Source organism: Dipodomys merriami, unplaced genomic scaffold (assembly GCF_024711535.1).
Source record: "Dipodomys merriami isolate MVZ:Mamm:240054 unplaced genomic scaffold, mDipMer1.0.p SCAF_15, whole genome shotgun sequence".
In the NCBI taxonomy this organism is placed as follows: Eukaryota; Metazoa; Chordata; class Mammalia; order Rodentia; family Heteromyidae; genus Dipodomys; species Dipodomys merriami.
This window is the reverse complement of record NW_027202826.1, coordinates 7,475,986-7,499,313: the sequence shown is the minus strand read 5'-3', so window position 1 is coordinate 7,499,313 and position 23,328 is coordinate 7,475,986. Positions and strand designations below refer to the sequence as shown.

At 39.2% G+C, this 23,328-nt stretch overlaps 1 protein-coding gene across 3 annotated transcripts in view; it reads left to right on the top strand.

Moving 5' to 3' along the window:
* Ttc29 (tetratricopeptide repeat domain 29) overlaps positions 1 to 23,328 on the top strand; it is a 478,601-nt gene that overhangs the window by 387,080 nt on the left and 68,193 nt on the right. For all 3 annotated transcript variants that reach the window (XM_070022169.1, XM_070022170.1, XM_070022168.1), the window contains 2 exons: positions 6,045 to 6,257; positions 10,857 to 10,942. In XM_070022169.1, coding sequence (XP_069878270.1) covers positions 6,045 to 6,257; positions 10,857 to 10,942 — 299 coding nt within the window. The remainder of the gene's footprint in view (positions 1 to 6,044; positions 6,258 to 10,856; positions 10,943 to 23,328) is intronic.

The window sequence follows — 23,328 nt, the reverse complement described above, 5'->3', positions numbered from 1 at the left end:
TGTAAGTTGTTCATGCAATTAAGCCAAAATGGAAGGCACAATGCCTTTTGTTTTTAGCAAAGTGTAATAATATTTTTCTCCTTTGCTACTGTTCACTATTGCTTTTAGTGGATTTTATGTCTCCACTGAACAGAATAGTAACATATGCCAAAGAAATTCAAGATAAAAATGCAACACAATATGCATAAAGCTTTATTGTTCCTTTAGGTTGTTGTCTTAAACTGAAGTGGACAATTTCCTCAAGTCTTTGACAACTGCACAGTTAGGAACTAAATACACTCGATATATATCAGGGTAGCTAAAGAGATGGGCCTCTCTCGTACCTGTCAAGTTATTTTCGTGCAACCGTTTCTATGGCATTATTTTTACTGGTGACTGTGCAGGTTGATAGAAAGGGGAGATAATTAGCTGTGTTCAGGATTGCTGATGCACAGAACTAAAACAGGCCAGTCCCTGCATCTCAGAGACTATGACATTTAAAATTACCTGAACAATAGCAGTAGCCATCTTTGGACATAATTAACACCTTGCCTAATTAATGTCAGATCTATTTATGAAATGTGGTTTTATTCAAACTTATATCTTGCAAACTTTGGATTTGGGTGTTGTCTTATTAAACAGGGCAACTTCTTTTTTTCTTTTTCTTTTCTTTCTTTTTCTATTTTTTCTTTTTTTTTTCATCTCCCTCCCCCTTCAAGTAATCAATGCACTGCTGAATGAGTTCATTTTAATGCACTCAATCATGCCTCTAATGTTCGTAGCTTACGGGCGCAAGCATCAGTAATGCAGGAATGTTATATGGCTTTAGTTTGTGCCATTTCATAAAATATTCATGGAATCAAAAATGTGCATCAAAATAGCGGCTGAGAGAATTACATTTATGTTCCTGCTTTTATGGCAACTTCACATTTAAACCCATTTGTGTTAATATCTAGTCAATCTTCCTACTTTAAAAAAAAAAAAGCTAAAATGGGAGAGATCATATACATTCTCCTTTGCTTAATATTTGTTCTAGGCATCTGCTGTGATACAACAAATATCTATAAACTTTCAGAGATATTGGGCAGAGAAGGGGAGGGGTGCAACAATTTGGATAATATCCAAATATATAAAATCTTATTTTCACTACATAGTGTCTATCTTAACATCTTACCAAGCATTTTGCAGTTTACAACATTGTCTGGGTTTTGTTTGTATTTTCAAATAAATGGATGTAATCCTTATTCATGTGAGCTCTGGATAATATCAAAGTTCCTTGTAGTACTTTTATTTTTAAGTGTGTTCTTTAGGTCAAAAACCTACAGATCATACTGGACTATTTTTTCTGAAGATATCATATAATTGTTAATCATGAAGATGCTGCTGCTGCTGATAATGATCGTATTACTACTACTACTAACAATAATAATAATAATAATAACAATAATAATAATAATAAACAGTGGCTTGGGCTTCCTCTCCACATACCTAGGTATTCTTGGCTTGCAGCATTGTTCGTGGTGGTTTTCCAAAGATGTGTTTTCTGAGATGATTTGATAACATTGAAATAAATTAACCATGGATCACGTCTGTGCAGAGGCGTTCCTGGAAATGCTGAGGTTCCATTTCTTTCCCTGATTCATGGGAACTGCTGATAATCTTCCCAGACTTTTGCTTGGTGTAGAAGTGGGCATTGCTAGCAACCAGGCACCATGTTTGATTGTTGGTGCGACTTCCTTGTCCTGGTCATGGTAACTGTGATCCCAGTTACTCAGCAGTCATGACAAGGGTGAAGATTTGATCCCGGAGCCCTGTAATGATCTCTGGGGATTTCCCTTCCCATTCAGTTCTCTGTTCAGTATGTATTTTTGTGACACCTTTGTGAAATCACTTCCCTCTGCCCAGCATCTCTTCCTCAGTGGAAGATACAATGCTAACACTTGATCTTTTTAGGAGAAGAACATTCTTGGACATTTGGCTAAAACATTTGTCCTTTATCCAGAAATCTCACTGGCTTTCTATAAAGTTTATTTGATAAGAAAGGGCAGACTACCATGAACACTGAAAAATCTGGTTTGTTCTTATCATGGCTATTTACTTTTAGCTTTGCATAATAATTACTGCACTTACAGTCTTGGGGTATTGAATTTAGATTTCTCAGAGAAAATGGGTATACAATATATCTTATTAAATGCCTAGTTAATATCAGGGTCCTTTTCCAAAAGTAAGGTCATTTTTAAGGTCCTAATCACAGTCAGAAACACAAATTGAATGGAAATAACGTCATTGCTAATCATGCTTAAAGGGAATATCTTTATATATTTAAATATATATCTTTATATATTTAAATCACTGCCTTCATTGCATGAACATCTCTTTTTAATATTTTTAAATCAAATTTAACATTAAGACATGGGCTTTCAAATTCCGACCAGCCTTTAGAAAGAGTGGTCAAGTCATTTCTGAGCTGATGGTCATTTCGATCAAATCATTTCCTGGGTTATATACGACTACCAAATAATTTTAGAAATGAGTCCCTTGCATAGGAGAAGGACTGGAAAATTCTACTTCTGTGTTGTCATTTTATTTAAAATGGCACTGAAGAAAAGAGCGGTGATCAATTTCATCTGTGGTGAGGTGTGAGAGGCGAAGCCCACTGATGGCTGGATGGGGCTGAACACAGGCGTGGCTGATGACATCCAGGGTACCTAGAGGATCCTGCTGCTGCAGGGGGCGGGGGGGGGGAGCGGGCATGCCAGGGAATGGACATGGAGTTGTGGTTGTGCATCAGACTCCTTCAGAAAGACCAATTTGACCCAGAAGAGTCTAGAAATCATTGAGTTAACCTTTGTTGATAACATGACACTTCTGCCCAGGTGTCACTGAGCTTCCTGACTCTTGGTTTTCCTAAGAGTTCTCCAATGCGGGAGACCCATTTCTGTGGATTTTCAGGCATCTTGAATTCCTTATCATCACTCATCCGAATTCCTATTTATGTGTTTGTGTCATTTGATCCCATAGAAGCCTCAGTTTCTCTGTAATAAGAGAGAATAATATAATAATCATATCTACTTCATCAGTTAGCTTTTGGAAGGTTAAATAAGATGATGTGCCTGGAGGAAAGTCTCCCTGAGGAGAATCCCAGGAAACAGTGGTTTGCTGTTTGCTTGAACAGGTATAGCTCAGGCCTCCTCGTAGAGACCTGCAGTAGATCCTCTGAGATCCGAACCTTGGCCAGCAGTACATCAGCTCCAGCCTGCAAAGCTCCAGTGAAAACCAAGTTCAACCTAAAAGACTATTGCTAACTACTTCAAGGTGCCTTCCGTAGTAACCAACTGAAACCTATGTCCCCAAACCTCCATTACTTTTCTCCTGACTAGGCAGCCTGGGCTCTCCAGAAACCTTAGTTTCCCAAGAGTCGGTAAATCAGAGGGACCTCTACCTTACTGAGAATACACAGACACTGACCTGCCTCCTCTCTTTCTTCCACTCTCCAGTATTTTCTTCCGCCTCTCTTCTTCCTATTTTTACTCTCGCTTCCTCTTCCTGACCCTATGTAGGTCTAACTTTAGGCATAGACATCTGTTTGCATTTATTATTTGCATCATTATACTTCATTTGCATCCAATTTAATTAATTGGATTGTCTAGCGTGTCATCTCTTTCACAGACCTTCACTGCTGTTGGTTTTTTTTTCCTCAGAAACTACCTGGTTCTCTCTGTTTCTTGTGTCTACTATTCCCTATTCACAAGACCCAAAAGAAATATGTATCTCTACTTTATGAACAGAGGTGGGGAGAAAGCAAGAACTCTCATATACGTCTTTCTAGGGATATAGAGCTATAGTTTTAGGCAGAAATATAGTTGACTGAGGAAACATAACACACGTGCGTGTCACTACTCCATTCCAGTTTTTAAAAATGAGGGTCGTGGGTATTGGGCGGAAGGTGTTTTTGGCAAGAAGTGCTACAGGAGAGGGATGAAAAATGATGCCTGCTTCTGCAGGAAAAAAAAATGAGCTGAACGGACAGATAGGGTCGTGAACTTCCACCTTGAACATTTGTGCAAAGTGAGAAAGGGATTGGGCATTATATTTAAAGGCTTCTCTTGTACAGTGTTTGTTGTGAAATAAATGTGTTGCGATCATAGCAACTTTGGCAAATGCAAAAAGAGAAAGGAAAACAATCAAGGAGAGAAGACAATCAGGAAAGAGAATCCATTACCCACATTCCCATCTCCCACAGATAATGATTTGAAAGTGTTCGCCGGGGCGTTCACCAATCATACACACCTTGCTGTATGTATAAGGTATCTCAGTCATCTTCTGTGACCATAACATTGATGGCATTAAATTAGTTTTTACCATGCAAACAAAGTTTCATGATGTAAATGTGTAAACAGCAGCACAATGCACCTTCCTACAGGGTCTTTGCTGACACCGCCAGCATGGTACTGAAAGGGACCCTAGGCATATGCAGACGATCCACTACTGTTGGTCATCTTTCCTTGATGATACTATTCTTATTTGAATATGTGTTCTTTTGTTTAAAATATTTTGTTACTATAAGGTGTTGTACAAACAGTTACAGTAACGTAAGTCAGATAATGAGTATATTTCTTTTTGGACAGTGTCACCCCTTCTTTCATTCTCTTCCAATTTTCCCCTCCCATCCCCACTTATAAGTTACATAGTTCATTTTGAACATAGTGTCTAGTGAGTACCACTGCTGTATTTGTTCACCCTTTGTCCCTCCGTTTCTGTTCCCCCCCTTACCCTCCCAATGACAGACGAGTGAACAAAGATGAAAAAAGAAAACAAAAACAGCAACAAAGGAAAAACTCCTTGTCTCCATTTCATTTTGAAAAGTATTATTTTATATGATCAGATGCACATAGGCATTGTGACTTTGTGTTCCTCCCCTAAGACTGGGATGTGTGTTGGTTTTGATGTTGCTGCTGTTGGTTTTGAGACAGGGTCTCACTATGTAGCCCAACCTGGCCTCGAATTTCTCCTGCCTCAGCTTCCTTAACACTGGGATTACAGGCATGCACCACCACACCTGCCTTGTGTGCGCATCCTTTCATACTAATTTGGGTAACAAAACCAACATGACAAAGTGAAATTATATGCATGGTCCTGGCAGCTCAACTTGCACTCTCAATAAAATCTGTTTGAAGAAACATATTGCACTTATGCAGTTGGCAGAGGTTAACTTCTCCACATGGTGATATTGTTACCATATGCAATAACTAATAATAGCTAGTTCTGGTAATTCTTGTAATTTTTGTAGTAACAACTAATTCTTGTTTTTGCAAAAAGAGTAAGCTGGATTTACAGAGTATAACTAATTACTGGCTTCACTTTCATTGGCTAACAGATATTAGAAATGCTATTAGTATACCAACTAATAACACCAGTCATTTTTGGAGCACCAACCCTGGAACACACTGAGGATGTATTAATTCATCTCTCACAAAATTTGTGACAGATAGATCCTTTCTCAACCATGTCCAAACACTTTCCTGAGCATGGAGAAATTGCCATCCCTGGGAAAGCAGAGCAGGATCCAGTTGAGATGGGGGCTCTGAGGAAGAATTCCTGCCCTACCACTTCTTCACCAGGCATCTTGAGCTAAACTCTTAAACCTCTCTGAGCCTCAGCTTTCTCTTCTGTAAATTGGAATCACAGCAGACCTTCTCTACCAGAGTGTGTTGAGAATGAACTAGAAAGTGAATGTGAAGCATAGGATAGTTTCTCCAACACGTGACACTCAATAAATGTTGGCCCGTATGATTTCTATGTACAAGTATTGCTGGGCTTTTACACACAGTCTCTGAATCTCCACCATGGCAGTCAGCCTCTGTGAGCTGATGTCATCTCTCCTGCAGGTGTCTGAGGCCAAACCCAAGGCCCCAGAGAGCTGAACCCTTTCCCCATTTAACTCCTCCTCCGCTGTAGATGACCCTGGACTGCGACCCGTGCCATTACCCCTTTAACAGCAAAGAGCTTTTGAAACTGGGCCCTGGCCCGTGGTTTATCTCCATGAATGTCTTTTGACTCCTCAGGCGAGCTGCAGAAAGCTGCAGAGCATTACGAAGCCTTCTATCACCTGACACAGGGCCGGAGGTGGACGGACCAGGACGGCCGCGTCCTCAACCTGCTGGCCTGCGAGAGGCTCCTGAGGATCTACAGACAGCTGGCAGACAAGATGGTGGAAAACGAAGATTACAAACAGGCCATCAAAATCCTAAGAAAAGCTTCAGAAGTAGCCAAAGAAGGTAGGTGGAAAAGAACACGGTCACATTGCTTTCTTTCATGGATAAACACTGGTTCTCCCAAGTTAAAAAAAAAATTGTCACGTGATAGGGCAATTATTTCCTATGAAATGCAAAGACAAATGTCATCAGAATACTGTCAGACCTCACTATGAAACAGAGATGGCTTAGTGCTGACTATAAGAAATCCATTTGTTCCTTGAAAGCTTTATCTATAAAATGACAACCCACGGGGGGTCGTGTTGTAAAACAAGGAACCCACAATAATAGGATAAAGTCACTTGTGAGAAAGTTAAGGGGAAGAGAGAAGAGGGGGAGAGAGAAAGAGGGAGGGAATCTCTGTGTGTGTTAAGGGCTGTTTATTAATTCTCTCTTGTTAGATAATTGAGAAATTATGAGAAATATTTAATTAGAACCTTGCCTCTAAAAGCCTGGCCACATCAATGTCACCAGACAGCACCACGGTGTGTGGGTTAGGGGAATTCCAGGAGTTTCTTATTGACACCACAGTAAAAATGCTTTTGTGAGAGCTGCTGAGATACTTAATGTTCCACAGCATTTGTGTCTCTATGAAACAAAATCAGGCCACACTCACAAGCTTTTGACCTGCAAACTGCAAGGGAAAATACACTTGTATCTCTCTATCATTATATAGAAACTGCTGCTAAAATAGACTTTGTAAAGGAGAGAAGTAGTTCATGTCTTGAAGCTGTAGTCTTGAAGTCAAGATGATTAGTCTTGCGGTTAAGATGATTAGCTCATGGAAGTATTTAATTGATTGGCTTATTAATTAACCAATGAGAGTAAACAGGATTGATTTTTCTGGTTGTGATTTTAATCTATTAAAGAGTAAAAGTAGACGTCCAAGCTCATTCTCCCTGTGACTTCTTGGGATCATTGTAGTTGAACTATCCGCAGGGAATGGCACTCAGAGAACGATGCATGTCGGTAGAGGACATGCTGCTGAATACGCGATGAGCCTTCTCCGAAGGGTTAAGTCCTGGCGTCCACCCCTCACTCCAGATCAGTGTCAGCAGCACACTTCAGCCACATGAGACGTCACATGAGCGTGTCCCTGTAAAGGAACGCACATTAGAAAAAGATACTTTACTCAGGCCTCGCTCTGAGTGTGTTGTAACTAAGATCAAAGAAAAGAAGGCTTCCTGGGTTTCTCCTTTCAGAAAGTACCTCACACAGCCAAAGAACGGAGAGGAGTGTAAGAGACTCTTTCTTCTGGTGATGTAACAGTTCTTAGCACTTCTTTAGACTAAAGGTGATGTGTGCTCGTATTTTCCATGTAAGAGCGCATGCGGGTTTGAAGGTTGCGCAGTACTTCAGAGTTCTTCCAGCTGTGACACCCTCTTGGATGAAGCCTCTTCTCCTGTTGTCTCCTACTTCCATCAAGGAGCGGGAACCCCCGAGCTGATGACTGCCTGATTTGGGAAGACGTGCTTCCCTGGCTGGCACCCTGACACACCCTGTCGGCCAGATTCTCCACTGGGACACCTCGGTGTCAAGCACAGAGCTCCTGATGCCTTTCATAAGATGTTTTCAAGGTTTACCCATCTTGTACTTTATCTTAGTACCTCATTCTTTTTTATGGCTAAGTAATATTCCATTGTATCGCTTCATCACATCTTCTCTGCCCGGTCACCAGTTGACAGATAGGTGACTTGTTTCCAACTTGCGTCCATTCGGAATAATGCGACCGCGGAGTTGTGTCCAAGCTTCTGGCGCCCTTTGGTGTAGATGTAGGAGTGGAATCGGGGTGCTGGGAAAACTCTGCTGGCTTACTGAGGAGCCAGCAATGTTTGAGTGTTTCCTTTTAGCCGCTTCTCCCTCAGCCCTGGTTACCTCCATCCCTCCACCTTTTTATTGCCACCATCTTAGTGAGTATAAGATGTAGAGCTGATCTCACTTCCCTTAGTCTAATGGTGTTGGGCGTTTTTTCCCATGAGCTTACTGATTGCTCATTTATCTTCTCTGCAGACACGTCCTGAAGGATTCTTTGCCCAATTTTATGTGGGTCATTTGTCTATGATTGAGTTGTTGGATTTTTTTTAACATATTGTAAATACAAGTCTTTCATTGGATATATGGTTTGAAATCCAATTTATTTATTTTTCATTTATTTGTGTTTTCAGTATCACAAATAAGAAGACTGAATACTCCATTGATTTATATTTCATCCTAAGAGTTTTATAAACTCTATTGAGACTTACCAGTTTCAAATGGGGGGTTGGTCGTCTGAGAGGAATTGAGCTTCATATTTCACATGTGTGAATATTTAGTTGTCTTAGTAATATTTGTCAAAATCATTGCTTTCATTGTCTAAATGTAATAATAATTATGAAGTCTGTTTTCTGGATGCTCAATTTTCAGTTTCATTTTCTTGTATGTCTATCCTATGGCAGTAATACATTTTCTTGATTATACTAGCAGAATTTGAGAAGGGAGAATATGAAATTGGAAATGCTCTTTGTCAATGTTCTTTGGTTATTCTCATCATTTGCTTTTCCAAATGAACTTTGAGATCAGTTTCTCATTTTCTGGAATTTTTGATAATTTTTGAACCTATATTGGTGAGTTGGGGAAATATTGCCCAATACACTTAAGTTTTTCAATATGGATTATCTATTTGCCTATTATTTTATTTCTTCCAATTACGTTGGTAGTTTGCATCGTGTAGAGCTTGCTTTCTTTTATTACATTTATAGTATTTTATTCATTCTTATTTTTGTACTATCTTTAAGCAGATATGGAAAAGGATATATTTTATTCTTTTGATTGGTATTATAAATAGAATTCTTTCTTATTTTCATTTTCATTGCCTGAGTGTAAACATGAACTTGACATTTGTATATCTATCTTGTATCCTGCAACCTTACTAAGCTATTTATTAACTTCAATTGCTTTTTAGTGGATTCCTTAAGACTACTGAATGTAAAACGATGTCATCTGTAAAGACTGTTTTGCTTTTCCATTTCTGATTTGGATTCCTAATCTCTCTGACTAAAGTGAAGCAGTGCTAGGGGCCATCCTCGTCTTCTTCCTAATCTGAGTGCAACTTTTCAGCGGTCTGCTGTTAAGTAGATGTTAGCCCTGATTCTCATGAGCTCGTGTTTTTGCAATCTGAGAGACCTCTCTCTCAAAATCTCTTGTTCTATTATTAGCAGTGGTAGATTTTCCTTTCTCTCCTTTTGGCCAAGTTTCCTTTTGTATAATATTAAATGTAAATGCTGGTACTCTACAAAAACCAAACAGTTGCTATTTCTTTAGCACAGTTAACCTCATTTAATATGACCAGTTCAGAAACATACCATCAACTTCTAGTGACCCAAGAGGTGACTTCATGGCATGACCCCTTTCTACATCTTTCCCTAACCCTACCCCTCGCCCAGCACCCATAATCCTATAGTGGAGAAGTAGTGAGGGCCCTGCTGTATTGTCAGGGTGAAAGTTTCTCAGACTGGACAGTGGGCCCATCAAGTCTGCTAAAGAAAGATCCATGGAATAATTCTCTGCGGTCAACAAAACAGCTATAATAGGGAAAACATTCTATAAGTGGCCTTGCTTATCTAGTTTTGAGACTCTTAAAGCCACTGCTGCATGAGTTTAATTCAGTGAGCAGTGAGAGAGTGAATGCAGGGAGAAGAACTCTCACTCCTGAAAACCTTTCATGGCCAGAATGTGGCCTGGAAATCCAAGCATACTTTGTAAAGACAAAAACTAAATGTGGACCTGCCAGTATCTAACCAGGTGTTGGGTGACATTGGAGAACAATGACTTCCAAAAGGAGAGAGAAAAATAAGATTCTTAATAGTTCTTTCAAATACATTAAACTCACATTTATTCTGTAAATGTAAGTAAACAATTTATTTACCAAATTGTATGAGGTACATCTAGTAGAACCATCTATTACACCTTTACTTATTTTGCTTTTGAGAAGAAGATTCCTGAAAAAATATATATCACAGAAATTGGAGAGACTAAAATTCTTACAGAATGATGATTAAATACATGGTCATTGATTAGCAAAGAAAAGTATGCCTCAGTATCAACATGTGCACAGAATTTTTGTACCCAGAGGCCAAGCTTGGTCATGTATTTCCATCCATGTTGTCACTGTTGGTTTTAAATTGCACTTTATCGGGACAGCAGTTCTTAATGTGTTGATTATCCACTCTGTTAGAAGCTTAGCTGGCTGTCAGTTTGTGTAGGGTGAGCGTCCATCATTTAAGTGGCTTACTAGCTACTTCCTGAGAGTAGTAGTACGTGGGACAATTATAGATCTTTATATGGTGGACTAGCATAACCATTACTATGTCTGCCAGAATTACATCATAATTTTAGCATCTAGATGGAATTTTTTCATAATTACATTACCAACATACTTTATTTGCCCTGTTATCTGGGGCCAGGTAAGTCATACTTCTCTCAGTCTACTTTTTGTTCTTAATGCCCAGTAAGGTTTCAGGATCATTGGTAAATATGTAACTTCTTAATGAATAACTTTCTCCAATCTTAAAAAAATAAAGATTCTGTTTATTGTGATAAATCATTTTCTGAGTGGGATGGTAATTTTATGCATGATCGCTTTAGGAAATGACAGAACGATGGAAGGTGAAGCATCTTATTACTTGGGCTTGGCACATTTATCTGCTGGAGACTATGACACTGCACTAGAAGTAAGTAGCAGTCAACTTTTCATCCTTGCTCTTCTGGTTCTCATTATAGTATATGTTATTATAGGTTTGGCAGAAATGGGTTGGGCCTGATGTAACAGAATAGCAGCTGGGTGCTGTGGCACATGCATGTAATCCAAACAGTTCAGGAGACTGAGAGCTGAGGATTGGGGTACAAAGCCAGCCCAGGCCAGACCTAGCTGAAAGACTCTTATCTCTAATTAACCAGCAAAAAGCCAGAAGTGGAGATATGGCTCAAGTGGTATAGCACCAACCTTGAAAGAAAAGACTAAGGGAGAAGGCCTTGGCTCTGAGTTCAAGCCCCAGTACTGACACACAAAAAAAAACAAGATAAAAAAAAAGAATAGCAGTGTTCTACATGTATGAGAAAGTGGACCTTGTCATTCATAGAAGAAAGGAGTTACCAGGAGTGCTTCAGGGTATCTGACAGATTTAATACAAGAGAAAGTACACATCGTGATAAAATTAGTGTGTGACTGTTTGGTGGCCAACTATTTTGTGTTTGGCTTCAAACATAAAAATACCAAGAGTTCTCTTTTCTGAATGGGAATGAAGATTATTTTTCCTTCCTTCCTTTCTTTCCCTCTAATATATATAAAGTGCAGCTCCCATTTTCACATGTATTTTGTGTAATAATAGTCTTACTTCATATGTTTAGTTCAGAATCTTATTTTCTCCTTGCTATATTTATGCTAAATAGGAGTCCTATATTTGGGCTAGATGTTTTTCTCTGGCTTCCTTACAACAAATGATAGAAAACTTAAACTTTTCTAGATAATTCTTCCACTTGCTATTTTTCGGCTAATGACATGTGCTGAGCAGAGGTCTCTTCCTGGTGCCCTGGGAAATTTAGAGATCATCAATGTGCACGCTTCTTGCTAGGAGCTGATTTAATGAAGGGCGATCAACTTGTAAACAATTGTAATTCAGAGCAGGATGAACAAAGAGATTGGGAGGGAAGGGTGGTTTGTTCCAATATTGAAGAACAGGGAAGTCCCCACTGAGCAGTTTTCCAGGAACAGGATTGATGCAGGCAGAAACATGGGAGTCCAGAATGACTGAATGTTAGACATGCATGCACACACTCACAGACACACAGACACACACACAGACACACACACACACACACACACACACCCCACAAATATGCTCAGTGAACTTGGGGAACAGTGAATTATCAAGTTAAAGATGATGTATTAGGGATTCAAATTAGAAAGTTAATTGAAAACTAGCTTACAGTTAATATAACTGCATGACCTTGGGCTCTAATTCTCAATTGCCTCCTGTATCCTGTGCAGCTGGGAATATATATACTTCATAAGATAGAGTGGGTAAAATGATGGCCTTCCCCAAAGCGTCCATTTCCTAATCCTGGGAATCCATGATTGTATATGGAGTTTATTTAAAGACTTTGAGATGAGACAATTATCCTAGATGAACTGGGTTGGCTCTATACTCACAGACTAGAATCCTTGTAGGGAAACAGCTAAAGAAATTTAGGCAAAAGACGAGCAAACACACATGACAGAAAAAAAAAGACCGTGTGAAGATGAGGACAAAGATGGTAGCAACCAAGTGGGCAGATAAGGGTCCATTCTGCATCCCGTATCTTGAACATCATTTTCCGCACTTCGTCTTCCCTGTGTTCTACTGACACGTTCATTCTTCCTCTTTTCCCTTCCTTCTCTTGCTTTTTGTTTATTTTTCCTTTCTCAAGTTAATAAAAGTCTTGCCTCTATTTTTCATCTCTAGCTTATACAATTCCATTCCCCTCTAAAAATTGGAACCCTGATCTGCATAATAAAACCAGTAGAATGTAAGCTAGTTTAAGAAAGGAAGAATTCCAAATAAACCATTGCCAGAATTGATAGCCTGCTATAGGAAACATAGAAATACTCTCCGGCTTTTGAATCAGGGGGTGCTTGCTACCAGGGACACCACAACTGGGGAAAACCCAGGAATGCGCAGGATGAAGAAGCATTCAGTACTGAATCTAATTCATTTTTCCCATCATGCCACTCAGCTTTTGCTAAAAGCATGTAATTGTTTAACAAATCTCAGATTTTCACTTTATCTCTTTAATTAAGCACATTCACTTTTACTTTGCTTTTTGGGTATCATTTGCTTTTGTGAGATTTCCAGAAAATTAACTGTAGGGAAAAATTCAGCAGATCCTACAGCAAACTAAACACAACTGACAATAGCACAGGACTGACTGAAAACTTCATTCTCTGCATGTCCTGAACTGCATGGTGCACATTTATTTTTGAAAGTTCTTTTATTATTTATTATTATTTTTATTCCATTTGGTCAAAACTTCATTACTAAATCCACGAATGCAGTGGGATTACTGTACACTGCCTTGCTCAAAATTTAGGTCCTTTGTGCAATATTTCCAATATTTCAACCCTAGAAACTTCTACTTGTTTGTGGTACATGATAATAGGACAAATCTTTCTTGAGGACATGATACCTGTTTATGTACGTTGTCTGAATCAGTTGGTCTATGACAGCAATTGCTTCACCTTTCTCTGTCATCCTCTGGATGAGAACAAATAGCAATGGGAAGACAGCTGGGTCCGGGTTAATGCGGGGTCATAAAACTTGGTTAGAGTTGTCTGGACTGTATAGAGTTACACTCACTAACAAATCTGTGATCGCTACCTGTCTGCGCGAAGTAAAGGCAGTAAATACTAGCATTTCTCAAATAGGGTGCACTCAATGTGCTGCTCAGAGGGTCTATTTATCAGCTCTTTGGAGCGAGGAGACAGCAAAGTGGTTAAGAAGATGAGCTCTAAAGTCCAACTGCTGGAGGAAGGACCCCCAGCTCTCCGCCAATCCGCGGTGTGATGCTGCCCAAGGGACTAAGCCTTTCCAAGCATTCGTTTCTTCACCTGTGAAGTGAGGCCAATACCACCACCCAACTCCACCCAGCCTTGTTACATTTAAGAAAATGGAGGGAAACTCATGGGCTCAAACACACAGAAAGTCCTATCTGTTCTATCACCATGAACATATATTAAGATTTTCAATCACACATATATATAAAAATCATCATTTTTTTTCACTTTGGGCCAGCCACAGTACTGCTCAATCTATATTTGCATGGGTAAAAAACGCTTGTAGCTTGTATGTAGTTGAAGTCTGCAGAGTTAAAGATGATGGAAGGAGTTTTAGACGCATGCATTACATGTTAAAGAATATCCCCACGCCACAGAGGAAACGCGCTACACAGCAATGGCTTTCTACTTGTTAAGTGGCCAAATACTTGAGTGGCAGAAGGCTTTCTCTGTACAGTCTCTGTACTACGGGGGGTGACTGCAGAGTAGAAAGAACATGGTGAAACGCAGCTAAGGCCTGGGTTCAAGTCCTGTTCACTGTATGCTAGCTATATGATCTTGGGTTAGTCATTTCACTTTTTGGAGACACAATTTCATTAATAAAATAAGTAGCTCAATGGAAGACTCACTATGTTTCTGTGAATAAATATCAAATGAAACAAATACATGTTTATACATTCACTGATTTTCAACTGTAAGATACTATTGTTACTACAGGCTATAATTAACACTGAATAATAATATCCTAAATATATGATCAAAGGCAATATTTGATATCTGTTCAAAGGGACTGTTTCTATTCTTAGTTTTCTTTAAATGCAATTTACAAGTATTCTTATGTGTCAATCACAGAATGTTTAACTCTATCTTTACATTGGCACATTTAAAAACTTTTTATTATCTTTAGGAAACTACTAACGAAAGGTAGTTTATGAATATAATATATCCTGATCAACGTCGTGAATATTTTGTTCATCTATGCCTTCATTCCTATGTCCTCCGTCCCCCCCCCAAGACAGATAAATGAACAAGACAAAAAGAAAAAATCCTCTTGTTTTTTCAACCTCACATATTTTTTAAATGGAAATAAGATAAGCCAGTATTTTATGGAGAACTTTGATTACTAACTTATTAATCATTTTTCTTTGAGTGAAAACAAATGACATTAATCCAAGGGAGGGAATCTGGGTTCTCCTTGCAGTGGCCTCTCGGGGCTATTCACTGCTCACTAACCACGTGCCTGTGGGCGATCCTCAGCATTTGGCCTGTGCTCTTGGTTCCATGGCTCCGTATCCGAGGGAGGCTGGTAGATGGGAACTGTGGCCTCTTGCTTTCAGAGGAGTCTGCTTGGCACTAGACACCGCCCTGCAGACAATCCTGCTTGCAGCCAGTTTGCCTCCCACTCTGGCGTAGATGCTCGAGCGAGGCACTGCTGCCCACCTTGGCAGTGAGCTCAGGGTCCCGCCATCACTATCCTCCATTGGGATTCCCATCTGCTTCAGCCTGGTCTCATGACCCACCTTAGACAATCTCCTTCTTAACAGCAGCTCAGAGCAGGCCCGGGATTTTTCTATCTGACGAGTGGGCCCATGGAAAACTGGAACTGTGGAGAATTAATGCCCTAGGGACTCAACCAGTGAAAGATGGTTTCCTCGTCTCTCCACTGGAATTCAGGCCTGTTTCTGCACTGCTACTCCATGCACTCCAGACTGACAGTGCTCCGTTTGAGCCCACTGGCAAGTGGGGAGGTGACAGCGTTCTTTCTGTGGACTTCCTCCTTCCGAATTCTTCTTCTGGTAGAGGGCCCCCCCCCCCTCACCACACTACCGCCAACCCCCAAGTTAAATAACTTGTGTCAAATCCATGTCTTAAGGTTGGCTCTGGGAAAACTCAAACCCTGACTGTAAGGTTGTTAGTTTCACAGTGCAGAAAAAGACTCACCAGTATGGCCCACACTTCTAACAGAAACTCAGAAAAGTCCTCATACGATCTCATAAAATATCTGAAAATATGTATTTGAGCAAGAACAACGTGACACATTTAGGTTGAAATCGAAAGTGTCTCTGTTAAATTATTTTGTGTCATTACATTTATCAGTTGTACAAGGGAGCTCACTGTGGCATTTCTATGCGTGCATCCAGTGTACCTTTCTAGCTCGTGTCTCCCGCCCCCCCCCCGCCCATCCCCATCACTCACCCTCCTGCAAAGAATTTAACAGGACATAGTTCTGTTTTCCTACATGTGTACAAAGTACTTTGACCACGCTTCCCTTCCTTCACCCTCACGGTATTGAGCTAGTCACACCGCTTAGAGCAGAGCGCATTTTTCTTGTTGGTCTGTATCCACCTTCTCTGTTGTTCTTAAAGAACATCTCTCCATCCTCTCTCCTCTTACTCATTTTCTAACAGAGGGCTTCTCTACTCCAACTCTAAGAGTTTTTCTGGGTAGATCTGCCCATCCATGGCCTGGCTACCAAAGTGTTGATCACATATGACGTGTCGCGGTGTCTCACCAGCTGACACTCCTAAAACAGTGCCTGGATTTGACTTTCTTTGTTTCTTGCCTCTAAATCTGGCTTTTGTACAGAGGAATGTTAAAACCCTCTCATGAAATGCTCACACACACACACAAAAAGCTGTTATACATGTCTGTGGCATCACCTCTTCATCCTTGAGGAACTGACATTTGATAACATGGTCATTGTCTTCATTCACTTCCTTCTCCCTCTTCTTTTTTTAACCATGACTAGCAATTATCACCATTATCATTTGAAAAACAAGATGAGGGTCAGTAGAGGACATGCTTCAGGAAAATGGAGAATTAATCTTAAATATTTTCTTAGTTATTAATTGAACATATTAAGGAGAAAAATTGAAAATATTGGATAAACTAGGTTTTTATATAGATTAAACAGTAGCCTAATATTAATGATTTTTTTCAAAGTAAACAAAATAGGTTACTTTATTGAGCAATAATTATTCTGAATAATCTGTAAAGTCACTATTGCAGGTTAATTGAAGATCAAATAACTGTCTCTACTGCAGATGCATTGGAGAATAGATTGCTAGGGATTGAACCCAGGGACTCATGCCATACAAATGCTGTGACACAGAGCTATACTCACAGCCCCACAGCCCCTATCTGGATAACTTTCAAGTTGCTAAATTACACACACACACACACACACACACACACACACACACACACACACACACACACACACACACACACACACACACACACACACCTACACGTGTAATTCCTGCACTTGGAAGGCTGAAATGGGAGGATTTCAAGTTTGAGGCAAGCCTTTGGCTACATAGTAAGATCTAGTCTTACCTTAGGTACATGGCAAAATCCTATCTATCCGAGATCAAAACTACACAAATGAAACCAAAAATCAAAGCAACAAGGGGGAAAAAACAGTTCAACTACAGTTTTACCCATTGTCTTCGATGAAGTATATGTAATTTGGCTAAATTTACAGTGAAGTATGAGCCTCACCCTCTTCCTGTCTCACACGTCTCATCCGATAACCATCTCCTGGCTTTCCCAGGTATGGTGCCTCCTCCTCTTCCCCAGACCCTGGAGCACCGTGTGCTAACAGCTGTGCATTTGCCTCTAGGTCTGTCACACAATTAGTCTTGTGATGAACTATGCAGGTTGCTTTATTGCTCCAGAGAACATTTTCATATGTTAGGCCTTGAACTTTAAGGCGTGTACATACATTATGATCCATATGTTCCTTACCGTTCAGTGGCGTTGATGAGAGCGGCCAGTTCTCAGGTTCTTGAAGTTCATCTTCTTTGGAAAGGACCAAATAAATACTCTTGTCTGTCTGTTTATTTGCTTTATACAAATACTAGAAATGTGCGCTCTATTTCTTAAAATGTGAATGACTAGAAACAAAAGATCCAGCAGCTTTGTGAAGAGCTACTGTAGCAGCGATTTATGAATGAGCGAGATAATCGTGAAGTTTTGATTCAAGTCATATTCTCGATCTCGAGGGTATTGGAAACCAGTTTTCACATGTTTAAAATGACAACATAATTGATTACTAGAAATGAATGCTGATATTTAGACTGTGCAGTCCTTCCTGACCATAAAACATCTCATAATTTCAGTCTAAGTTTATGAGTTAAATTCTTGTTTTAAAAAAAATAGAAGTTTTCTCTTTTTTTGCCTTTCTAATTTTATATAATTCTTCCAGCATTTAGATGTTAGATGCTTTCACTTATGAAAAATACTTTTATGTATTTGTCATTTACAAAGAAGACAAAAATGCATTATGGAATTTCTAATTAAATCAAAGTAAAATTTATAAAGAGTTAAAACCCAATTAATAAGGAAAGTAAAAAATATTCAACTTACTATGTCTATTCTACAGAATAGAATACTCTTGCTGTGATTCTATTTCTTTGACAGAGAAACTTAGGACAAATTATTGCTGTAAAGTTACTGTTTTAGTGTGGAGGAAAGTTGTAACTTTAAATACAAAGATTATAGTAGCAAAATTGCAAAGTGCTTTTATAATCCCCAAAGTATTAAAACACATTTTTATAAACTTTTAAAATATTTTTTTTCCAAGTAAAGCTAACCACTCAAAAAAGAATTAAGTAGGGCTGGGAAGTGGTACAGTGCTTGCCTTTCATGTATGAGGCCCTGGGTTTGATTCCTCAGCATCACTTAAGCAGAAAAAGATGGAGATGGAGCTATGTTATGGCTCAAGTGGTAGAGCACTAGCCTTGAGCTGAAGAGCTGAGGGACAGTGTCCAGGCCCATAGTTTAGGCCCCATGACTGACAAAAAAGAATTCAATAAAATCACATTTGGAGTCTTATCCCTTAAGTTCTGATGAATCATAATTTTGAGTAATATTATTTCTATGTAGGTTGAAGTGAATCCATTTTCTGTTGGTGGTGGTAGTAGTCATGGGGGCTTGAACTCAGGGCCTGGGTGCTGTCCCTGAACTCTTTTGCTTAAAGCCAGTGCTCTAGCTTTGAACCACAGCATCACTTCCATTTTCCTAGGGGTTAATTGGAGATAAGAGTCTCACAGACTTTCCTGCTTGGGCTGACTTTGAACCACAATCCCCAGATCTCAACCTCCTGAGAAGCTAGGAATACAAGCATGAGCCTCCCACATCTGATGTGAATCCATTTTTAAAATTAGGAAATGTTGCTATTTTTGTAGATATATGAAAAAATAAAATATAGATATAAATATATTTAACATTAAAATATAATGCATGCATATTTGTTACACATTATGAATTTCTATGTTTAATATAAACATATCAGACATATTGACAATATGCATATTATAATATGTTGCTAGCTAAGTATAATAATACATAATAAAGTATCCACCTGGTCCTGGATACGTTGAGCATTTCTGTCTAAGCACCATTTCTGAAATGAAGATGAAGCAAATACTACAAGCACTATTTGTGTGCTGGTGGAGCTGTGTGCATGTGCGTGTGTGTGTGCGTGCACATGTATCTGTGGAGTGGCTATGATGTGAATGGAATGAGGTCACACCTGGAGGACATAGGGTCTGTCACTATCTAATGGCCTCTGAAGGACCCCAAGGCTCTACTAAGCTTGTGTAGATAGGTTTCCTTCTCCTGTATAATGAGGCAGTCACATTGCTATAAGGTTTAAGTGAGATGAAAATTAGTGTTTCTAGTACCTAGTAAACGTTCAATAGCACTGTGTTTTGTTTGAATGAGATTTTTATTTTATTTGTTTATTTATTTATTTTGGGTCCGGTAGTGGGGCCTGAACTCTGGGCCTGGGCGCTGTCCCTCAGCTCTTCAGATCAAGGCTAGCGCTCTACCACTTGAGTCACAGCGCCACTTCCGGCTTTTTTCTTTTTGCTTATGTGGTGCTGAGGAATCGAACCCAGGGCCTCGAGCATACAAGGCAAGCGCTCTACCACTGAGCCACCTTCCCAGCCCTGAATGAGATTTTTAATTTGTGTATTTTTGACTCAGGAATTATTTATCTCAGATTTGATCTAAGGGATATAACTAGTCACGTGACTATTTAGGTATAATATTATTTGTGTAATAACTATTAACATATACAGAGATTTATCCATAATTCTTATGAACAACTTTATAAGTACATTAATTTTATTAATTTATTAATTTTAACTTTATAAGGCATTAATTGTTGAGTATCCTGTGATGAAATGGAATGTAGACAATAGAAGTTACACAATAAATACTTTATAAAAATAAAAGTATTATTGATACATTGAACAGAAAAATCAGGTTCAAAACAATAAACATTATGACCCTACTTATATATGTATATATACATATACATATAATGTGCAGGTAAATATATATAAAGATATGTATATATAAGCATATATACATATAATTGTATATATGTAAATGCTAGTGACATCAGAATGTTTTCAATGATAATCTATAGAAGTTGAAATCATAAATGACTTTAATTTCTTATTATAGGGGTGGAAGGCAATGAGTTCCGTATTGTCCACATCTACAGTTCACCTATATTGATTTTTGTTTCTGCAGAGGGAAACATTATTTGAAAACTATTTCTTTCCATTCTGTTAAAATTGGAAAGGCTTTCTTTGATGTTTTCAGTAGGTTTTATATAGATGACTCATAGTAAAAATCTCCAGCATATGATTGATCATAGCAGTTACTCATTTCAACAGCTTGTCTCAACCGAAAACATTAAAGAAAATTATTAAGTGCTTAACCAGTAATAAAAAGAATTTAAGTATGATTTCTGGGGAAGTGGTGCTGCTGGGGAAGAGGCTGAAGAGAAAAAGCTGAGGCTTGGAATAAACAGCCTGCCTGTGGTCCCCACACCAGCAGGTTCAGAGCCTAGTCTGGAACAAGTGCCTGTAACTGATGTGGCTGTTTCAAATGAGGGAGGGGGTAGTGGCAGTAGAATGATTTGAAACTCATTGTTGAGTCTCATCACAAACCTTCCAGATAAATTTTTAATTACCATTCTCATCTGTTCTACTTAATGAATAACTCACTGGCATAAACAACATTTTGTTTATTCTTGTCCAGTAGTCATGATTGTTGAATAACATTTGAAGGTTAAAAAAATAAATCCCTTTTCTACTGCTGGGACAGTTAAGAACCATCACTGGAGTTTGGGGGAAGGGCAAGAAAAGACAGAGAAAGCTGGGCATTCATGGCTCATGCATATAATCCTAGCTACTCAAGAGGCTGAGATCTGAGGATCATGGTTTGAAGCCAGAAGCCTTGGCAGGAAATCCATGAAACTCTTACCTGTAATTAATCACCAAAAAGCTGGAAGTGGAGGTGTGGCCTAAGTGGTAGAGCCTCAGAGTGAAAAAGCCAAGCAAGTGTGTGAAGCTCTGGGTTCAAACCCCAGAACCAGCACATAAAAAGAAAAAGGAAAGGAAGGAAAGGAAAAGAAAAGAAACAAGGCAGAAAATGTAGAAGGTACAGGTTGCCCTGGGCTAGGAATGCCTCCTGCTTCCTGGACCCTGCAGAGACAGATCCTTCAGGGATACTCACTTCCTGTTTCTCTCCATCAGTATGGAAAATGGGTACTGAGAGTCTGTTATGACTTAACCACGCTGTTGAATTTGCCTTGTTTTCTGGAGATAAACTGTACACCTGGGAGTGAGTACACTTCTAAAAAGAAGTAATATAAATCATTTTCAGAAGCAGTGTTTCAACATATTATCTCTCTCCTCCCTGGGAGTCTCTCCCTGCTCCTGGCACAAATTTGCTATCTATTAACAACTCTTAGGGCAAAGGAAAAGTGCTATTTGTTAGATTTTTTTTTTTTTAGTTTGAAAAGATGGTAGTGGGAGATATTTAGAATTTTCAGTACAAAGAAAGAGGAGAAGAAGGAAAAGTCCTTCCCATAAACCATCATTTCCTTGGTAAACAGCTCAACCACTCTCACAGAAGTATGACTAGAGCTTGGAGCCTAGAGTTAGCATATGTGAGTCCCACTGTCTAATCCTTTGGCCAAGATTTCCTCACCTGCAGCATGGGGATCATGCTAGTGCCTAACTCCAAGTGATGGTGAAGATTAAATGAATTAATATGTAGAAAGTACTCAGGAGTGTGTCTGGGATAAATGCTAGCGAATAATTCTAGAACACTAAAAGTGTGATTTGCTAGGTTAGCATAAGGATTATGCTATTCCTGCTGCATTTACTGGCTTCTCAGATCACAGAAAATTCTCTAAACCCCTCTTTGTAAAATGAAGGTATTTATTAATAGAGCATGTTGATGACAATTCCAATGGAATAGTAAAGAGATAATGGTTTATTGGTCCTTATTACTGTGCTGCCAATGATTTAACTATACATTTTTCCTAAATTTAATTAAACATATTCATTTTCCCTATGAGCTTATATTAGCTTACAGCAGACTGAGGGTTTATTATGTGCATTTTGTATGTTTATAATGTCATAGATATTAAAAATAAACATTTTCCTCTTAAAATATGATATAAATAAACATAAATTTCTGTCACAGGGTTCCAAAGCTAAAATTACCTTTTAATTGTTTATTGGGAAGAGATGATAGGGGAATGGAAAAGCGCCACCTACTTATCATTACAATCTTTAAAACTGGTTCTAAAGTACATGAAGGCCATCAAGTCAGGAATCAGACGTCCTTGGCTCTACTCATGGTTCCGTTACCAAGCTCTTTGGCTTTGCATAAGTCAGTAAATGTCATTCAGCATTCCTAATGATGTTGTTTTGTGACACTCTTGTTAAATTTTTGGCAAGTTTATAACAGAAGATATTGTGCACAAAGGACCCAGAGGCCTGTCCTGCATGGTGCTGTTGTTAGCAGTTTCTCGGCAAAGAGGTAGGAGCGGGGGCCTTTGAAATCAGACAGCCTGGGTTCAAGGTCTTAGATGACTCCTTACCGATGGTCTGCCCTTGGCCCAGTGGTTTCATCTCTATGTATCTCAGTCACTCACCTTTAAGAGGTATTAGCAGTAGTAACACCTCCGAGTCAGTGCTGAGAAGGTTCAGATGGTATGTGTGGGCCGAAGAATAGTCTGTGACTCATCCACCGTGTAGTTTGGGAACACTGCTGCCAAGCCCCATTTTAGGTATGTAGGATATGCCGATAACAAAGGGGACAAACGTCCTTGTCCTTGTGGGGAAAGACAGGCAGTAAGCAAAAGTATGATTAGGCTTGCTGATACTTGGAGAAGTATGTTCCAGGTGGAGAGAAGGACTGGTCTAAAACCCACCTAGGAAGTGGGCCAGCAGGGCTGAGAGAAATGAAAGGAGAGAGAAGAACAATTGCAGGCTGAGTCAGAGAGAGAAAGTACTGCACAGAGGGGCTTGTACTCTTTATGAAACAAGGGATTATTGTTTCTGATGTAAAACTTGTTCACTACAGGTGAAGGCATGACATAAGAATACTCAGTGCTGGCTATTAATTAAGCAATGTGGTTTTCTAAAGGTCAGCAGGCAATAGGCAAAGGTGTGAGCAGGAAGCATGTGGTGGAGATCTTGAGCGCCAGAA